The sequence below is a fragment of the Podarcis cretensis genome (assembly GCF_951804945.1).
Source record: "Podarcis cretensis genome assembly, chromosome: 1".
NCBI lineage: Eukaryota > Metazoa > Chordata > Lepidosauria > Squamata > Lacertidae > Podarcis > Podarcis cretensis.
The window spans coordinates 97472972-97491058 of NC_137170.1; the positions used below are offsets into that span (position 1 = coordinate 97472972).

General features: G+C 38.2%; 1 protein-coding gene across 3 annotated transcripts in view; it reads right to left on the reverse strand.

Moving 5' to 3' along the window:
- The window catches only part of DPP10 (dipeptidyl peptidase like 10), a 603190-nt gene that overhangs the window by 33023 nt on the left and 552080 nt on the right, over nt 1-18087 (reverse strand). For all 3 annotated transcript variants that reach the window (XM_079993430.1, XM_079993429.1, XM_079993431.1), the window contains 9 exons: nt 16912-17032; nt 15445-15599; nt 13410-13507; nt 10080-10203; nt 7829-7867; nt 7101-7208; nt 2285-2376; nt 772-819; nt 63-184 (listed from right to left, as the gene is read on the reverse strand). In XM_079993430.1, coding sequence (XP_079849556.1) covers nt 63-184; nt 772-819; nt 2285-2376; nt 7101-7208; nt 7829-7867; nt 10080-10203; nt 13410-13507; nt 15445-15599; nt 16912-17032 — 907 coding nt within the window. The remainder of the gene's footprint in view (nt 1-62; nt 185-771; nt 820-2284; nt 2377-7100; nt 7209-7828; nt 7868-10079; nt 10204-13409; nt 13508-15444; nt 15600-16911; nt 17033-18087) is intronic.

Below are 18087 nucleotides of genomic sequence, written 5' to 3' on the forward strand. Positions count from 1 at the left end.
AAGTGTTGGTGTTTAAAATAAATTGAAATACAACTAACATCAAACTGAGGAGGCTGGCTTACCTTTACATTGCAGAATGAAATACTTGATAGTTGGGCTAAACTTTGCATTGAAATACGTGCACTGATCTTTCATGAAGTTGCATGAAAGGCATTGGCGATTCAACAATTCAATCGTTGACACACTGAAATGCAAATATATATGCATATCTTGACAAATCACATGTCAACATTTAACAAATATATACAAAGAAGACATTACGATAGCATGCAACGTAAGCATACACTAGGTTGTATGCAATGATGGTGTAATCAGAGTAGACCCATTAAAATTAATGAACCTAAGTTTGTCATGTCTATTAATTTCAATGGGTTTACTTTAATATTAGCATTGGATACAACTATGAGGACCAGTATCACAGGAAACTAGCTTAAAGGGGACAAACTTTTTGTAAATTACTTCATTCCCCCAGTCCCATTTCTATTTTCCTGAAATGTTTCAATGTATACAAAACATTAACTAGACTCGGTATCAGGATCAGAAGAGAGACTGAAAGTGGCACTCGTTTTATCACAACATACATCACATATATAAAATAACATCCTTTGTAAGACCACAGAATCGTATTGTCTGTTTCTCAGGTAACTAATGGCACATGAATAAGAATGCATGGAGCTATTTCTTCAGACATTAAGGATAACAGGTTTTATAAACAAAGAGGCACAGGTCCTGTCAATCAGTTGGAAAATATGCTGCTGTTGTTCTGCTTACCTATGTAGCTGTCTTCCTCTTGGTGAACTCTCAGTACTTAAAAAATAACTGGCAATGAAAAAGAAAATTAAATACCTTTAGCTGAGATAATAGTAATTTGTTATAAAGATAAACAAAATGAGTATCATAACTGCAGCAGATATATGCAGTAGAGGATATTTTGTAAATGAATTTTTTTCCTATTTTGACAAACTATCTCAGAATCTATTGGTACAATTAAGAGATAGATTGCAACATTATTGCCAATAGCACTGAACTGCTTTATATGGAATGTGACCTAGCTTAAAATTGTCTGTCTCTCTCTCTGTGTAGTATAATGTATAAATAATGTGTTCTCTTAACCGGGCAGATTAATTCATTCTTACATCAGGTACTGATAAAGGGCCACGTTATGATGTGGAAACCTCAGCATAATAAAAATTCTTAGAAAATTAACTAGGGGAATCTCACAAACCTAGGGAGCAGTCCAAACCAAAGATCCACCAGGATGAGTAGAACAGGCATAGGATGCCTGAACTCAGCCAGGGATATGCTGGCTAAAGTGCCTCATCCCAGCTCAGCCAGATATATGCCTTTCTAAGAACTAGATCCTGGCTCTGCTGAAGAAAGGGTGTTCTAGTAGCATAGTGGTGGCGAAACAGGGCCACCTCTATTTTGGACTCATTTGACCTACCCACCTGGTGGAAGCTACACTAGCAAAAAAGGGTGGTATAATTCAAACTCCACTTTAAAGGGTTGTTTTCCTTCAGCCAGGCTTGGGCAGGCTCAGCTGGCAGCAGCCCTGCTCCTGAACAGAGTTTGAAATAGGCATGTAAATTATGCTGGCTTCCTACAGTTTGGATTGCTCTGCCTACCGTATAGAAGAATTACAATCATAGAAACATTTCTTACTCAACCTTCGAAAATGCTTCTTTCCCTTGATAATACTGCAAGGGTGGCAGACAAGTCCTTTTATAAGCAAAACGCCCCCAGCACATTCATCCTTACCGACGATATCCGACATTTATCCCTAAGTATTCTAAGGAACACAATTAATCTGTAGGAGATTTGAGAATGTAATCCAATATATTAGCTTTACAAGTTGTATTCAAGTTATGCTCCTTATTTATTAGAGCCTAGAAAACCCCATTTTTTATTTTAATTTCTGTTATTTCTGCCAATGTAGTCAGCCAGAAGATGTCACAGTCTATCTCTGCTTTTTATCTGAGAAAGATTCTTCAGTACATTGACAGATGAAATGAATTAGGACTGCAATCCCTGTCTGGGGATTGGCATGGCTTAATGGAGGCTGACAGGGCTGGAAAGAGGGGTCCTTTGCCCAATCCAATATCCGCCCCCAGCCTAGTGTAAAGTGGGATGGATTGCAATTTAAGTTTCCATTTATATTTAGGGCTATATCTTATGGTAGTGCTTGAAAATTAAAGAAATAGTTAATGTGGTTTCCAACAAAACAGATTTTTATCTTGATAACACATATATTTTACCTGAACAGACAAAGAAAAATAATGCTCACATCTTTTGCGTATATTCGTCATATGCCAAGATTTTGATAACTTCCCAGTTTCCTGATGTCAGATGTCTTATACTAAATTGTTCACTCTTGGTCTGCAAGAAAACAAACAAAAAATAATAATAATAGGTATGTCAATGTCCCCACTCCTCTTCCCCCCAAATGATTTTCTGTTGCCTCCTGAATTACCTTTAAATATGATTATAATGGCATTTTCAAATGTACAAGTTTAATGTACACAAAATGCACATTAGGAAGACGGTGATCATGATCCTGTGCATGAAAGGCATTGCATTCCAAGCCTAAATATGTAGCTTGAGCCAGAGTCAGATGATCAAAAGTCAGCTTGTGAAATGAGGGCTTTCTTGGGTTGCATGCAAAAATGCTACTCTGGCAGGACTTTTGAGAACAGCATTTGATGGGGTATTGAGGAACTGCTGCAAGATATGGAAATTGGGGGAGGGAAATGGGAGGGGCTACTGTGAGCAAGTTTCTGCTCTATCTGCTTCTGAAAAACATCCCTGGATACAAGCCAGGCTGCATTTTTGAAGGCTGCTAATATGAAGTTCAAGTGTGTGTGTGTACATGTGGAGTGCTAATTCATTTCGTCAAGGTTTTAATCTACAAAAGTCTGGATATGGTAAATGGCAAGAAAACAACTGACCAATTTATGGGGGCTACCTATGATCTGCCAGTAGCTGACATTCTTTCAAAGAATGCTAAGCTTGCAGGTCTTACTCTAATGCAGCAAGACATTTCCTATGTTCTTATAGAAAAGTAAAAAGAAGAGAAATGCTTGTGGTGTCTTAAAGACAATCAGATGTACACAGAGAGACAAAATAAATAAATAGTGAATTAAAATGGCACTCAATGACAATTGATGTACACAAGGAGGGGAAAATCCCTGTCTCCCATGTTCCCCTGGGTGTGAAGGAAAGCCTTCTCTGCCAAAGCAACTATGGAAAATATTAATTGGTTTTTCAAAATCTGTCCTGTCCTTCCCTTCCCCTTCAAACTAAATGTGGAAGAAAGTGGACTTAGAGCTGGTAATATCTTTGGGTCTGTCCCTCTTGACTCTTGAAGAGATTTGGGAAAGAGGTATGTTCAGAGACAAGAATGCATTCCATTTGGTCACGTTTGAGAAGTGGGCCAAATGTGTCACTTAAAGGATAAAGGGACACTTAAGCCAACCATGGTCAGAAAACCCAAGCTGAAAAAAATAATAATTCAAGGGCATAATCTTGTGTTAATATAATAGCAACTTATTTTTATGCACAACCATGCATTTACTGGAAACTGCAGAACTGACACATACGCTCAAGCCTTGTGTCTTTCTGAAATGACTCACTATTAATTTCCTTCAATCCTCAGTGACACTCTGGCTACAAGCCACAATGCTATGCGCCCTTAAAATAGCTTATTCCTGTGGGATTCAGTGGAACCAACATTACACTTTGTCAGTCATTTCTTTTTATTTTTCATGAAAGTGATCTACCTATGCAGAGGAACTAGAGCAATTTCCAGCACCAGAGAAGTATACTGTAGGTATCCTGATCACGAAAATTAGGCAACCGCACCATGTGAGCTACTTGTTCACACAGCAGGGTGTTCACATTACTCATGTGAGACTACTGCAAACATGAGAGGACAGCAGTGGAGAAATAGCAGAGAAAATGTGATCTGTAAATTAACCTTAAGTAAGTCTACTCACTTTGTGGTTTGGGAATATGTTTCTTTTTGTACCTAGTTCTATGTGATAAAAGTCTAATGAAAATAGAATTCTATTGTATACAGATATTTTAAATTCCATATACATTTTAATTCCTATGCATCTCAAATAAAATCAATATATGATGCTAATTTTAATCAGGACTACATAAAGCTTCTCTGAGGCCTGGGCCAAGACTTTGCTGGTCTCTTCCTATCCAAGATATAAGGCACCTATGTACATGGAATTCTATCATACAATACTCCTTTTAAGCCCCACGTGGAAGGCATGAGCTAACACTGGTTCCTCGTCCTATTTAAAGCAGCCTTATTTCTTATTGCAGCAACAGTGAATTGGTTAGGGTGGGAAACGATTTGAAAGTGTTGTAGTTACTGAAAGGGAATTATAATTACCTCCTTTGTCAGTGGCTTTTGAAAAGGATCATGTAACCCCAGATGTAATATCAACCCAGGAAAAAAAGTTTTCTTACTTCTTCCTTAGTGTTTAATGCAGCAAAGGTAAACAGTGGTCTAAATATGATAGCAATTTGACTCCACCTCTCTCTCTCAGTCCCAGACATAGATGAGTAGTGCAATGTAAAGAGGTTTTCCATCACTACAACCCCAAGCATCCCTCAAAACTGTTGCTGCTCTTGAAGTTCTCCCTTGAATGTCAAGTGATTGGGCCATGAGAGGCTCACATGGAATGGAGAAACTGTGAGAATTTGGTGGGGCTGCCACAGAATCATGGAATGGGAGAGTTGGAAGGGGCCGCAAAAGACATCTAGTCCAATCCCCTGCAATGTAGGAATCTTTTGCCTAATGTGGGGCTCAAACCCATGACCCTGAGGCTAAGAAGGAGACTTGGATCCAGATTGTGGCAGCTAGACTGGTGACTGGAAATGGCCACCAGGACTATATAACATCGGGCCTAAAGGATCTTTGTTTGCTCCCAGTATGTTCCCGAGCATGATGCAAAGTGTTGCTGCTTTAAAGCTCTAAATGGCCTCAGCATCTCCATCTGCATTGTTCAGCCTGGACACTGAGATCCAGCTCCAAGGGCCTTCTGGGAGTTCCCTTACTGCGAGAAGTGAAATTACAGGGAACCAGACAGAAGGTCTTACTGGTAGTGGCACCCACCCTGTGGAACGCCCTCTCATCAGATGTCAAGGAAATAAACAACCATTTGTCTTTCAGAAGCCAACTGAAGGCAGCCCTGTATAGGGAAGTTTTTAATGTTTGATGTTTTATTGTTTTTAATATTTTGTTGAGAGCTACCCAGAGTGGCTGGGGCAACTCAAACAGATGGGCAGCTTATTCTTATTCCCATGCTTTACCAAATGAGCTATCAGGTGGATTATGGCAGAACAGAGTCTCAAACAAAGACGTGCGCTCCCAAGACCACATTCCTAGCATGTTCACACTCTTGTTTCAGCAACATCTATGCTGGCTTGGTCATGTCCACAGAATGGAAGATGGCAGGATCCCCAATGAGGTGTTCTATGGGTAGCTGGCTTCAGGCACCAGGCCTGCTGGCCAACCAACTCTGTGTTATAAAGACATCTCTGGTTCCAAGCATTATACATATACATTTTTATGAGATTCCATCCAGAAGGACTAACATTTCAGTAAATGTTAATAGGATCTGAGCAACTGAGATTCACCCTGCCTATGGAAAGAATGCTAGAATATCTCTTAATTGCTATTAAAAATGTAATCAACTTAATAAAAAGAAAATAAGGTGTTCCAGCATTATCCAAAGTATAAAACACAGGGGAAAGCATTAGAAGCATTCACTGACAGATCACGATAATCACGCAAAGCTTCAGTACTGCCGCTGTGGCTTCCCATGGCTTTTTAAATCCCATGACATTTCACAGAATGTTCCTCTAATTACTACAGAAACATTAAATGAAATGCCACAGACAGTTGTCATATATTTCTGTCAGTACAAATGTATAAAGTACAATAAATGTGCACTTTAAAATCTACAATCTCAAGATCAATAGCATGGTATATAGGAGCAACATATCAGGCGGTGGGGAAACACACTGAAAATACAAATCCAGCACATACATTTCAAAGTCAAGTCGGCACATTCCCCAACAGACCTTGGCTGAGTCTAGACTTGCAGCACAATGAAGTGGGTTCTTTAAACTACTGGTGGGCAATAGCACTTTTGATAGTGACCTCATACAAAGCAAAAACAAAACAAAACAACCCTCCACATATGACCCCATAGCCTCCCCTCTCCAAGTCTGCTCTGGAAGGTAGAGTGGACTCCCAGAACAGTGCATGTGGGGAGGACAGGGGAGATTATTTTGGCAAGCAAACAGAAATGCTTGCACTGATCAAACATTCTTCTTAATGTTAGGATGAATGTCTCACAACGCTTCTAGCTCAGCTCTCTGCCTTTTTTTTTGCTGGTTTTCCTATTTGTGCTACATTTTTAATGTAAGGAGGCAATAAAAAAATGTGATCTCCAACTAGTAATACATCATTTCACCATACTACCACACACTGCACCCTACCGTCTCATTCTGCTGAATGTGTAGACCAGGTCTCTGTTTCTTCCAAGTAAGTACAACCAGTGCTTTTTTCTGGGGCTACTCAAGGCTGCACCTTACTACAGCCACCTTCCCCCCCACACACACACATGTTAAAAGTGTGGCACTTACTGTAACAACTTCAATGAAAGTACCAGCACCTTTTTTTCCAAACAAAACAAAACCAAAAAAAAGCACTGAGTACAATGTCCTGAGATACTCAAAATGGTTCCAAATGCTCCATTCACTGGCTTCTTTGCAAGTGCTCTTTCATGAAACAGCAAAGGAATCTTTAGTCATTCACCAGCTTTCTTGCCAAATCAAATCACCACATCAACCTGCTGGGAACATGCTTTTCATCATTTCAGAGGACAGAGCTTTGCATCATTTGTGTTCTGTGATTACGACTTTTGTTAATACCTACAAATCAGTGACTAAAATCAGAATATATTTGGAGTAGCGTGCAACTCAAGGCATCGTACGTCGCTTCATAAGACATTTAAGCAATGGTATAATTAATTACAGACTTGTGCAATTATGAACTTGAAATTGTGAAATAAACTTACCTGAACATTAAACATAGCAATATGATGGAATTCACCACGACCACCTTGCTTAACAGGAACTGTCATAAAGAATTTATTGCCATCTTTAGAAAAAACTGGCTCTTCATTCTATAAAAATGAAATAGAATCAGAATTCTGAAATTTTCTGTTAAGCACTATGCTTGCCCAAGGGATCATATTACACCAATCCTGTAGTAGCTACACAGGTTACCAATTTACCTCCAGGCACAACTGATAGTATTGGTGGCTCCCTTTAAAGTCCTAAATGGTTTAAGTCCAAGATAACTTATGGGCCCCCACCTACCATTCATCTTGCTATCTCCCTAAGATGAGAAATAGGGAGGAATACTCCTAAGATGGAATCACATCACTATGCATGTGAAAAGCCATGTGATTCTTGCCTGGTACATTAAATTTTATTAATTAAGATCAGACAGCTGTATACACCTGACACTGCTCCTATGCACCTGTTCCAGAATATCTGCTTGAAATGCCATCCCAATACCCTTGCGAGTTCAGTGTACTTCCAGAATTTGTAATACTTCTGCAGTTAATCCAATGCTTAAAAACCATTTTGTTTGCTTCTCTTAAATTAACCTTTAATTCTTTTTCAGATTAATGGATCGACATAGTCTAGTTTAAAATGCAGACATTTACCAACATTTTATTAACAGCCAAAGTATTAATGATACGTTATTAATTGCTTTGAATGGAAAATGTGTAAGTACCTGTTTAGAAAGCCACACTTCAGATGTAAACTCATATTTCTAAAAAGAAATATATATAAAGTTATAAAATACATATACAAAATCTTGCAAATTGAAAATCATTGCATTTTGCATTTTCCTCTGTTACCTATTTAAAATGCCACACAAACAGGAATAGCAGCAGGTTGCACTTTGAACCACATAGTTCCTATAACACAGGCAATTAAGATGGCCTTTTTTAGAGAGAGCGCACATGCAATTTCTTTGTTGAAACACTGCCTTTTGATTTATTTCCAGGCATCAAAGTGCTGCTGCTGACCTTTGTTTAGGATGTTGAAGAACCACTTTCCCCTGCTGGAGTCTGCTTGTCAATTGGGCTAATCTTTGGAAGCTCTCCTGTGTGTCTCAACATCCCCAGAAATATGCTTATTTGAGAGTGAGGGAGGACTCTTTTTTTGGTAGCTGCACCTAGGCTTTCAAACCAGATTCCAAGGGAAACCCATGTTGTCTCCTCAGCAGTGACCTTTCAAAAACACCCCCTTTTTTAGAAGGGGTTTTGGCTGTAAACTGCTGGAATTGGTATTAACTGTAAATATTTGATTTTTTTTTAAATTGATGCATTATGTTATTATATCCTGCTGCTGTTTTAATGTTAGGTTGTAAAGTATAATTAAAAATTTAACATGTTTCTGGCTAATTTATGTTTTTATTTTCTTTTGGAAGGTGCTTTGAGCTCTTCGGAAAAAAGACAGGATAGAAATATTTTAAAATAAATAAATGAAGTGGTATCCTAAAGAAGATTAAATTAGCTACTGACCCTCTCAGGTGCTAAGACTGGCAGGAGGGCTTTCTTTGTTGTCTGTCTGTCTCTCCATCTCTCTCTCTCTCTCTCATTCTCTCTCTCTCTCTCTCTCTCTCTCTCTCTCTCACACACACACACACACACACACACCCCTACCCCTGTGTGCAGGGAATAGTGGCCTGGAAGAGGGCTTTCACTGTGGAACCCCCAAATTGCAGAACTCCCTTTTCATAGAGTTGCATCTAGCATCTTCTTTGTATAGCTTTGGCTGTACGATGAAGAAACATCACTTTTTCCTGGCTTTTGACAGTTAAGGGGTTTTGATTTATGGGACCTTGTTTTGCTAATTTTGTACTGTTCTGGCAATAATGGTTTTACTTGCTTTTATAACCGTAACTGTTTTATCTGTTCCTCTAATTGCCTGTTATAGCTTATAAACAACTGAATAGGTAAATTAAATAGCATGTACTCTGTACTCAGCTCTGATCTAACTCCTGGAAAGCTTTTGATTGGTCACCACTAATTTGAGTAGGAAGGCTTTAAAAACCTATGTCATTTGTTTGGGAGTGAACGTGTATTTTGATAGCTAGCATTTCAATGTTAGTATATCGGAAGCATACAAACAACGAACAATACACCTATATACAGTGTCTTTGTAACATAGCTCCGTCACACAATATCAAATAATGTTTGATTTTATTAATTATTTCAGCCCATCATAACTGAATATTTATTTTATGGTTCTTTTGGTTAACAATTATACATCAAAATGAAATATTTAGATTAGCTGACTGTTCAGTGAAAAAAGTGAGCAAATGTGTGTGCTTGAATAATATTTACAAAAAGTGTGTTATTAGGAAACATTTCTAAAATGCATGTAAACAGTAAGGCTGAAGTTCTAAATCTCCTGCTATTTTTTATGATTCTCAGCCTTACTCTGAGAGTTGAACTCAAACATTTTGCTTAGACATAAATCACACTTATGTCAATAACTCTGATAATGAAGAGTACTCTTGTGGTTACTAACACTGCTGGAACACAGATTTATCTTTGGCTAAAGGGCCAATTATTGCTGCTGCTGTTTGCTAAGTGCTTCCAAAGACCCTACTGAGAATCCAAATGTTTCCTCGGTGTATTGAGTTTTGGCAGGTAGAAATCTGTGTGGAACTCATGCTTCCTCTCCACACACCCAGCAGCCCTCCCTACTAGATTATCATGCCCAACTTTTGAGAGGAAGTAAAAGCATGGCAGCAGGGCAGGTGTTTGTGTGTTTTTCCATTCAGAACAATGTGTTCCACATTATTTCAACCACTCGGTGAATTCTAACTCATGGAAATAAATTGGCCTCTGGCACTGGCAGTAAAACAAGCAAACAAATTAAAAATAAGGACCAAAAGCATGTGCTCTGCATACAGGGACAATAACTGTAAATCTATCCTATGAAAACGATAACAAAAATAAATTGCATACCATGCTACAAGCACCAGTTGTCGTCTCGCACACTGTAAGGATGGACAGGTTCTGAGGTCTGTTTAACCACCGCACGACAGTTTTAGTATTGCTGACCCACTTCACCATCATTATGTAATATTCTCTATGGTAGATACACATTTAAAAATACAGTGGTTATATTGTCCCCACATAAGCTGTGAAATTATATCCTGCGCACTGCGATAAAGGACACTGATCCATTATTCCACTCAGCATTATACTGGTAACAAACCACATTCCAAGAGCACATTCAGATTCAACATGCAAGACATACATAGCGAAATTATTGCACAGTGACTGTACAGTGGTACCTCCGGTTATGTACTTAATTTGTTCCGGAGGTCTGTTCCTAACCGGAAACTGTTCTTAACCTGAAGCACCATTTTAGCTATTGGGGCCTCCCGCTGCCACCGCACTACCGGAGCACGATTTCTGTTCTCATCCTGAAGCAAAGTTCTTAACCAGAGGTACTATTTCTAGGTTAGCGGAGTCTGTAACCTGAAGCGTATGTAACCTGAAGCATATGTAACCCGAGGTACCACTGTACTGTATTTTACAAAATTGGCATAACAATTGGTTTACTGGTTACCAGCTGTCATGTTGCTCTTAACAACTTAGGTTGCCTTATGTTTTACAGTTTTGCTTTAGGTTTTGTAACAAACAGTAGTGTTTTCAGTGATATGAAGTAGTCAGAAATAATGTAAAATGCCAAGGACATTCTGCAAACACTCTGTGCAAAAAGGGTAGCCGACAAAGCAGCACAGATACTTGCTTCCATGGAAAAAAAGAAAAGAATAATAATAATCCCCAGCACTGTATTGCCAAATAGATTGCCTGCCTGCAAACATTTGTAGCTAAATCGGTTTTATCAGTGGTACAGAAAAATGCTCTCTCCTTCTAAATCCTTGTTAGATTGCCATGATGAAACTGTTACCAAGACCACCTAGTACAATCTGTCATGTCTAGGCAGTTCAGTACATTATTTGTGGCTACTGACAAACAGCTATCACCTATCATACTCTACTAGCTGACTCCTTACCCACCAGACCTTCTATGGGAAATGTGGGCTGTTGAGGAGGTTGCGACACTCAGTGCTAATACTGGGGGCGGGGTTAAGGTAAATGAAGGATACGCATCATTGTAACCATATTAAGTATCACTCCCAATCCACACACCCCAAAATTTCAGGGAATATCTTCACATTTTCTCTCATTTTTACAGGAAATTCCCAATGTTCAGGGGTGATGACTTTTCACCTTTCTCTTCCACATAAAAGCCTCAGAATCAGCACACCCCTAATTTAAGCTACTCTAGGAAGCTGGGATGTAATTTTCAAGTACTGTACTGAATGAAGCAAAACTCCATTATCTTATACAATGCTACTCAAAAGACAGTGGCTTCAAGAATGCAACTCTAAGCACATTTTAGCAAGAGGATCATAGCATATGGATAACATGACATTAATGTAGATTTGATTAAATGTTCATTATTGTTTTTACTGAAATATATATACCTATATTTCCAAACTGTAGGAATGATGAATCACACTATGTATAGATATAGGTATAAACACACACACACACACACACACACACACACACACAGAGAGAGAGAGAGAGAGAGAGAGAGAGAGAGAGAGAGAGATTTCTACAGATGTGCATGCAAAGACTGAGAGATACAGTTCAGAACAACATAGTTGAATGAATGAATTCATAGTTGAATATGCCCTGACATCTGTAGCATTTGGGATTGTTTTACTACCCATTCCATCTGATGCTTAGCTCCTATTTGATTAGCAAGGAACTTTAACAAGTCATCTTTCTATGCATCACATACCATCTCTTTGGGAAAGTATGTTTAGTGCTTTTCCCCTTTTAATTTGATGATTCAAATTGTTTGTATTAAAATGCATTCTAATACATTTATTAGAATAAAAAACTGTCAGAATCCAGCCTGGGTCATCCAAACCCCAGCAGCACAGAGCAAGACCAAGAAAGAAATTTTAACATACACAGTCATTTGAGTAAGGACTGTTTTCAATGTATATACAATAACACACAATTTATGTGGAGTGGGGGAAGAAGAGATAGAAATTGGACAATATCTATCTCTCTCTCTCTCTCTCTCTCTCTCTCATGCACACACACACACACACAAAAAAAAAAAAACCACACACCATATATATGAATGGTTTATACTGCTTTGGAGCAGCAATATTCAGTAACCAGAGCATGATTTCATAGATAAAATGGATTTTCCTAGAAATGTACATGGTCCTCAAGGCTTCTGTAAAGTAACAGCAGAATGGATTTTTAAACAAGCTCCAGCTCAAAGAGAATATCTCAAATGCATGGAGCTTTTAGTAAGAATGTATGAACCACCGTTTTAAAAACAACTGTTGTCACTTTGATCTGCAGCATTCTTGCAATCTTCCAGCTGGTGGGATATTACTTATGTGCCTACACTTGGTTGAAATGATTAGAGAAAGCCATGTTTAATAGTCAGAGCCAGAAGGATGAGTTAGAAGCATTTCCAGGTATGACTGAGTTTTGGTATGGTACAATCAGGTCACATCTACACTATATGTGCACATTACTACCACTTTCACAGGCTTGGCTTCCCTCAAAGAATCCTGGATGGGCTTTACTAAAGTAATGGCTACAGGTTCTAGTTCTGGGATTGGTCAGTTTCCATAAAGAACTTTGTGCTTAAAAGAGAAGGGAAGCATCAATGTTCTAGGAATTCTATAAAAACTTTATTGGAAAGAAGCCTATGAGTGGGATTACCAGTTTAAAGAGAGTGTCAATTTTGGGCATTAAATATGTGAAGAATTATTTGTGTTTCCAAGTAAGAAAAGAGATGGAACAGAAACTGGCAAGCTGTAACTTAGTAGCTGTAGTCTCCTGATACTGGTTGGCTATGATGTCTAATTAACACCAGTAACTTTAAATTCGTTCAGTTCGAAATTTAAGGGTATTTGTGAGCTGGGTGTGCCCCTTAGATCCTATGGGCCCCATGCATCTCACACCCATATGCTGTTTATGACAACCACTAAATCTGGACCAAGTTATTATGCAGAAAGGATCGTACTTTAGTTCCATTGCATTGTTATGCACTGGTCATTACAAGCCTTATAATAAAGATACAGTCTATTTAAACCCAAGCTGATAGTCCTGCTGTTTTTTCCAGCTACATGTTACTTCCAGAAAACTGCTGCAGGACTGTTATCTTAAACCGAGATTAACTTCAATTTATTTGTGCATGTAGAGAGTCACAGATTGTTAATTTTCAGATAATATAGCTGCTTACCTTGATTTAAAGCCATCTGGTGGCATGAGTTCCAATGTATGTGTTGGTCCATACAGATTGACTACGTATAACTTGACTGTTGGATTCATTTCACCTGCCTTTGAAAAGAATGGATGAATAAGTGTGATATGTATTTGCAGAGACACAGAGAAGAACCACAGCTGTATGTGAAAATGTTAAAGATGGATAGCATAGCTAACCAATTGTCATTGGATACATACATTAGTTGAATTCATGTGTCTTAACCAAATGTTGAGAATGCCCAACCCTATGCTCCCTGCTATGAGGCCATGAATGACTACATACAAGAAAACATATATTCCTGTAGGCCTGGTGGAATGCATTACATATCCAGAGTAAAATGATTTAAAAACATGGATTTTAATCTAAAATGGGGGGAAAGAACAACTATTATTGAAAACATTTACTTTCTGGATGGACTATTCTGACTCCTGTCTTTGTAGTTTGGGGAAGATGTGTACTGCATACACAAAACATTGTAAAAGTGGAGATCAGGCTTTCAAGTTAAGCTGTGTAAAAAGAAAGAAAAACACCTAACCTTAGTTATCACTTGCTTGCAGCCCAAATATGCTGCTGTCATGGTGTTACTTTGGTGTGTTTTTTTAATCTTCTTCGTCACTGACTGATTCTAGCTAATCAGGAATTATATAGTGACTACATTAACAAGGCATCAGAGAGCCAATCAGGACCACTTCATGACAACACTGAGGGTAAATGAATCTCTCAGATTGTCCTTATTCTGATGGGGGATGGATGTGTCATCACTGCTGCAGAAAGCAAGCAGTCTGGCATTCTTTTCTCATTGCATATGTGTTTTCACTGAAATAATTCAAGTCATAGATGGCCAGCTGCATGGCAGAATTTGGACAGAACCTGAATGTGGATGCCATCCATATGCATTTCATTCCTTTCACTGAAATGTCCATTTGAATGTGCAATGCCATCCCAATAATGTTGCACTGAATCAACTACATATGAGATTAGGATGAGGGAATGTTGCCACAAGAGGGATGTGTTCTGTCTTCCCTGACACCCATCACCTTGTAAACACTTTTCACAGGGGTATGTCAAAGTTGCTGAAAAGGATTGGTGCTTTTTGTATGGGATGAAAGCATTTGTAAAAAGTGCCATGGAAACTCTATTTTGGCTCAGCAGCAGTCATAAATATTCCAGTAGTAATGAAGTGGAATACTGTACTGCAATAACAAAGTCCTTTGTCAATATTACCAGATCACTAGCTTCATAATTAATTATGGTGAATTGAAAGCTAACAGAAGTATTAAATAAAGGTAAAGGTTTTATTACCATAATTCTGCATTGCCAGTGATAAATGGAACTAGACTTTCATTTCCTCTTCCCAAAGCTTAATTTTATTGTACAGCTTGTCTTTAATTTTGTTTTCCTTTTGGCACTATAGAATAAGACATTGCTAAAGAAAACTAACAAAGTGATTCTAGAGATTAATTTTCCTGCTACTGAAAAGAAACAGGATATCAACTGATTTATTAAGTAAAAATAGTGTTGCCATTCAGTTGTAGGCACTGTCATATCATTTAACAATTTAATTTAGTTAAATGAAATAATTGTAACTGTCAAACAGATCCTATTGCATGATAATATTATTAACTTGTTATGTTTATATTAGTTTTTATTTATGATTTACTAATATTGATAGGTGAATTCAAATATTCACAGCAAAAAAATATCCTTGAAATCTTGCTGATCCAAATGCTTGTAAAAAATACCCAAACCCTCCAGATGTGCATCATATGTAGTTATATTAATATATTAAGTTATTTTGTCCTATACTAAACAAAAGAGCTTTTGTTTTATTCTTTAATCCAGAAAAGAACAAAGCTTTTGTAGCTTTTTGAGAAAACAGTGTGTACAGTAATTTCTGTAAAAACCATGACAACAAAAAATGGCTTCCTTTCCTTTTTGAAATAACTGTTTTGGTAACACTGAACGCTATACCTTATGCAAGTAATGAAGATTGTATGTAAAGCTTCCTTACCTTTGGATAAGGGTACTGTTTTCCTCTGGGATACAGGAATCCAGTAAATCGGGGAATAACCATGTTTGGTACCAATGAGTCGTTTATCATAAGAAATGCCAGCCTCTCTCCATCAGGTGACCACCAGTGAGTTATGTGAGAATGAAGGAGCTCCTCTGGGGGAGGGGAGGGGAAATGTTCTTAAAACCCATGAAATTAACAATTGTCATATATAATTCAGATCCCAATCTGAGGGAAGAATCCTAATCCACTGGCTGCCCACAACAGTTTCACCACTTTCTCCACTGTCGTCTAAAATCTGACTGAAGATTGCTTTATATACACATTTTGCTGCTGTTGGCAAACTTCCTACTGTTAAAAATAAATCAAACAGAGCAAACAGACAATGCTACATTATTTTGTACCAGTTAGGCCATAGCACAGCCCGGAGGCTGTGATTTTGTATATTCAACTAGATTAGTACTGTTTTGAAATCTGTTCTTCAATATCTCAAAAAAATATATATTTTTTTACTGCAAAAAGGCTTTTCTTTTCCTTTTTTGTAGATCTCATTCTCAGAATACTTAGAATTTCTGTGATTGTGGGGTTTCAGCTTACTTTATTCTTTCGAGCTGACCCAAGGTGGTGTGTCTGTTTCCTCTCCAGTAAACCTTTCTGCAGTCTCCTTAGCTGCTCACACTTCCTGATCTGAAAACACTCAATTGGAGGAGTAACCTCATGATATCTTTACCTAGTCTTCATCTGTGGAAAGCTGGAGAGGCTGCAGAGTGAAGACCACTGGTGGGATGATTTAATGAATGAAAGAAATAGACACCTGAGAATTTCATTGACACTCTCTCTCTCTCTCTATATATATATATAGAAGTGGCTGTATCTCCTTCCATAGTCTTGTGAAAAATATAAATTGAGATGCTGCAGGAAGAAATGTAAAATGCCAACAACTTTTTAGCTGCCTTGCATGAACCACAATTTCTAATGCTTGTCTTTATAACCACAGATTACTTCCAGGGCACTGTTGGGTCCCTTATTATTCTGCATCCCTATATTTATTTGTATCAGAATAGTTATATGCAACCGAAGTATAATATTTGTGATGCAATACAAAACTAATAGTCATATTTATAAGTTGAGCATAATCATATACAATTTCTGCAAATATGCCAATGAAAAATAGGTGGAGTAATTTTCAGGGCTGTTATGCAAAATAATGTATGTTCTTGTTCTGTTCCCTTCCCCATACAATAGTTTTCTTCTTGAAACAAGAAAATAAGGATTTTGACAATTTAAATGATCACAAACAAAAGCTTATATATAGGCATCCCTTTGTTATAATGCAGACAATTTTGCAAGAAAACATTAAAAAGAAAAATCAACAGCATTGTCCTATAATGAACAGATTGTTCTCAGAAAAATGGAATGCATGTATGTCCTCTGAATTTCTAATAAAGTTGCATCTGTGCAATTTACCTTCATATAACCAGTCTGCAATTCCATTAAATACAATTCCTTCTTTTCCAGACGATGTTAGTCGCAATGAGCTACTCTTTACATCAGGCTGGTAGTAGATGTTGTTTTCAAAAATGTAAATCTAAATTAAGTAAGAGGGGGAAAGGTTTAATGCAGAAGCTAATGAATATTTTCAAGTTCAGTGACAGGGGGAAAATATGCAGTTTAATAATATTATGTACTGTAAAGCAGTGTTTCCCAACCTTGTGCCTCCAGCTGTTTTTGAACTACACTCCCATCATCCCTGACTAGCAAGACCAGTGGCAAGGGATGATAGGAATTGTAGTCCAAAAACAGCTGGAGGCACAAGGTTGGGAAACACTGCTGTAAAGGATAACTCTTTCTAGTTTCCCACCAGCCATTTCCTTCCATTTACTGCTTTTTATTGTGATGTAGATTCCAGACATTACCAGAATGTGGAAATGGATAGAAGCTGAATAACGCACATTCACATTCACCCTGTTGACCCTCTCACAACTCCAAAATATTCTCATTCATCAACATAGCAAATGTTGTTTTGCTTCATGCTGTTCCTGAGGGGGACCAAGATAGTAGGCTGTATGCTGAAATAGGACTGAAACTGAAGGACATAGCTGATATCCACAAGCTAAAGCTTATTTTGCTATTTCATCGTCTCTATATTCTAGTTTTCTGGAAGTCCTACAACCTGTGTTACGGCCACCCAGCTGTGTCAGCTGTCCTGCTGTCATTGTTGGACCATAAATATTCAATCTGTTAGTGGAGCTGAGAGTTGTTAGTGCACAGTAGACCTAATGCACTTTACAGTTTAGTTGCTGAATATCCCGCCCCTCTGTGAGCTGGGCCCAGCAAATCCCCTCAGAACCCACCTCACCAGAGCAGCTCCCTCTGCCTCTCCCTTCCTTGCAGCTGGGCCCCAGCTCCAACCACGTCACAGCGGAGTGACCCAGCAGCGAAATGTGTAGCCCCACAAGAAACAGGAAGGGAAGGGAGAATGCGCAGTCATTTCCTAACCTCGCCCCATGATGTGCTTGGCTTTCCTGCTCTGCCCTTGCCACCTTAGATCAGTTCCTCCTCTCCAGATATCTGGTAAACATATCCATTCATAATTATATTTATTAATCTACCTGTGCTTTTTTCTAGAAAAAAAGGTGCCAG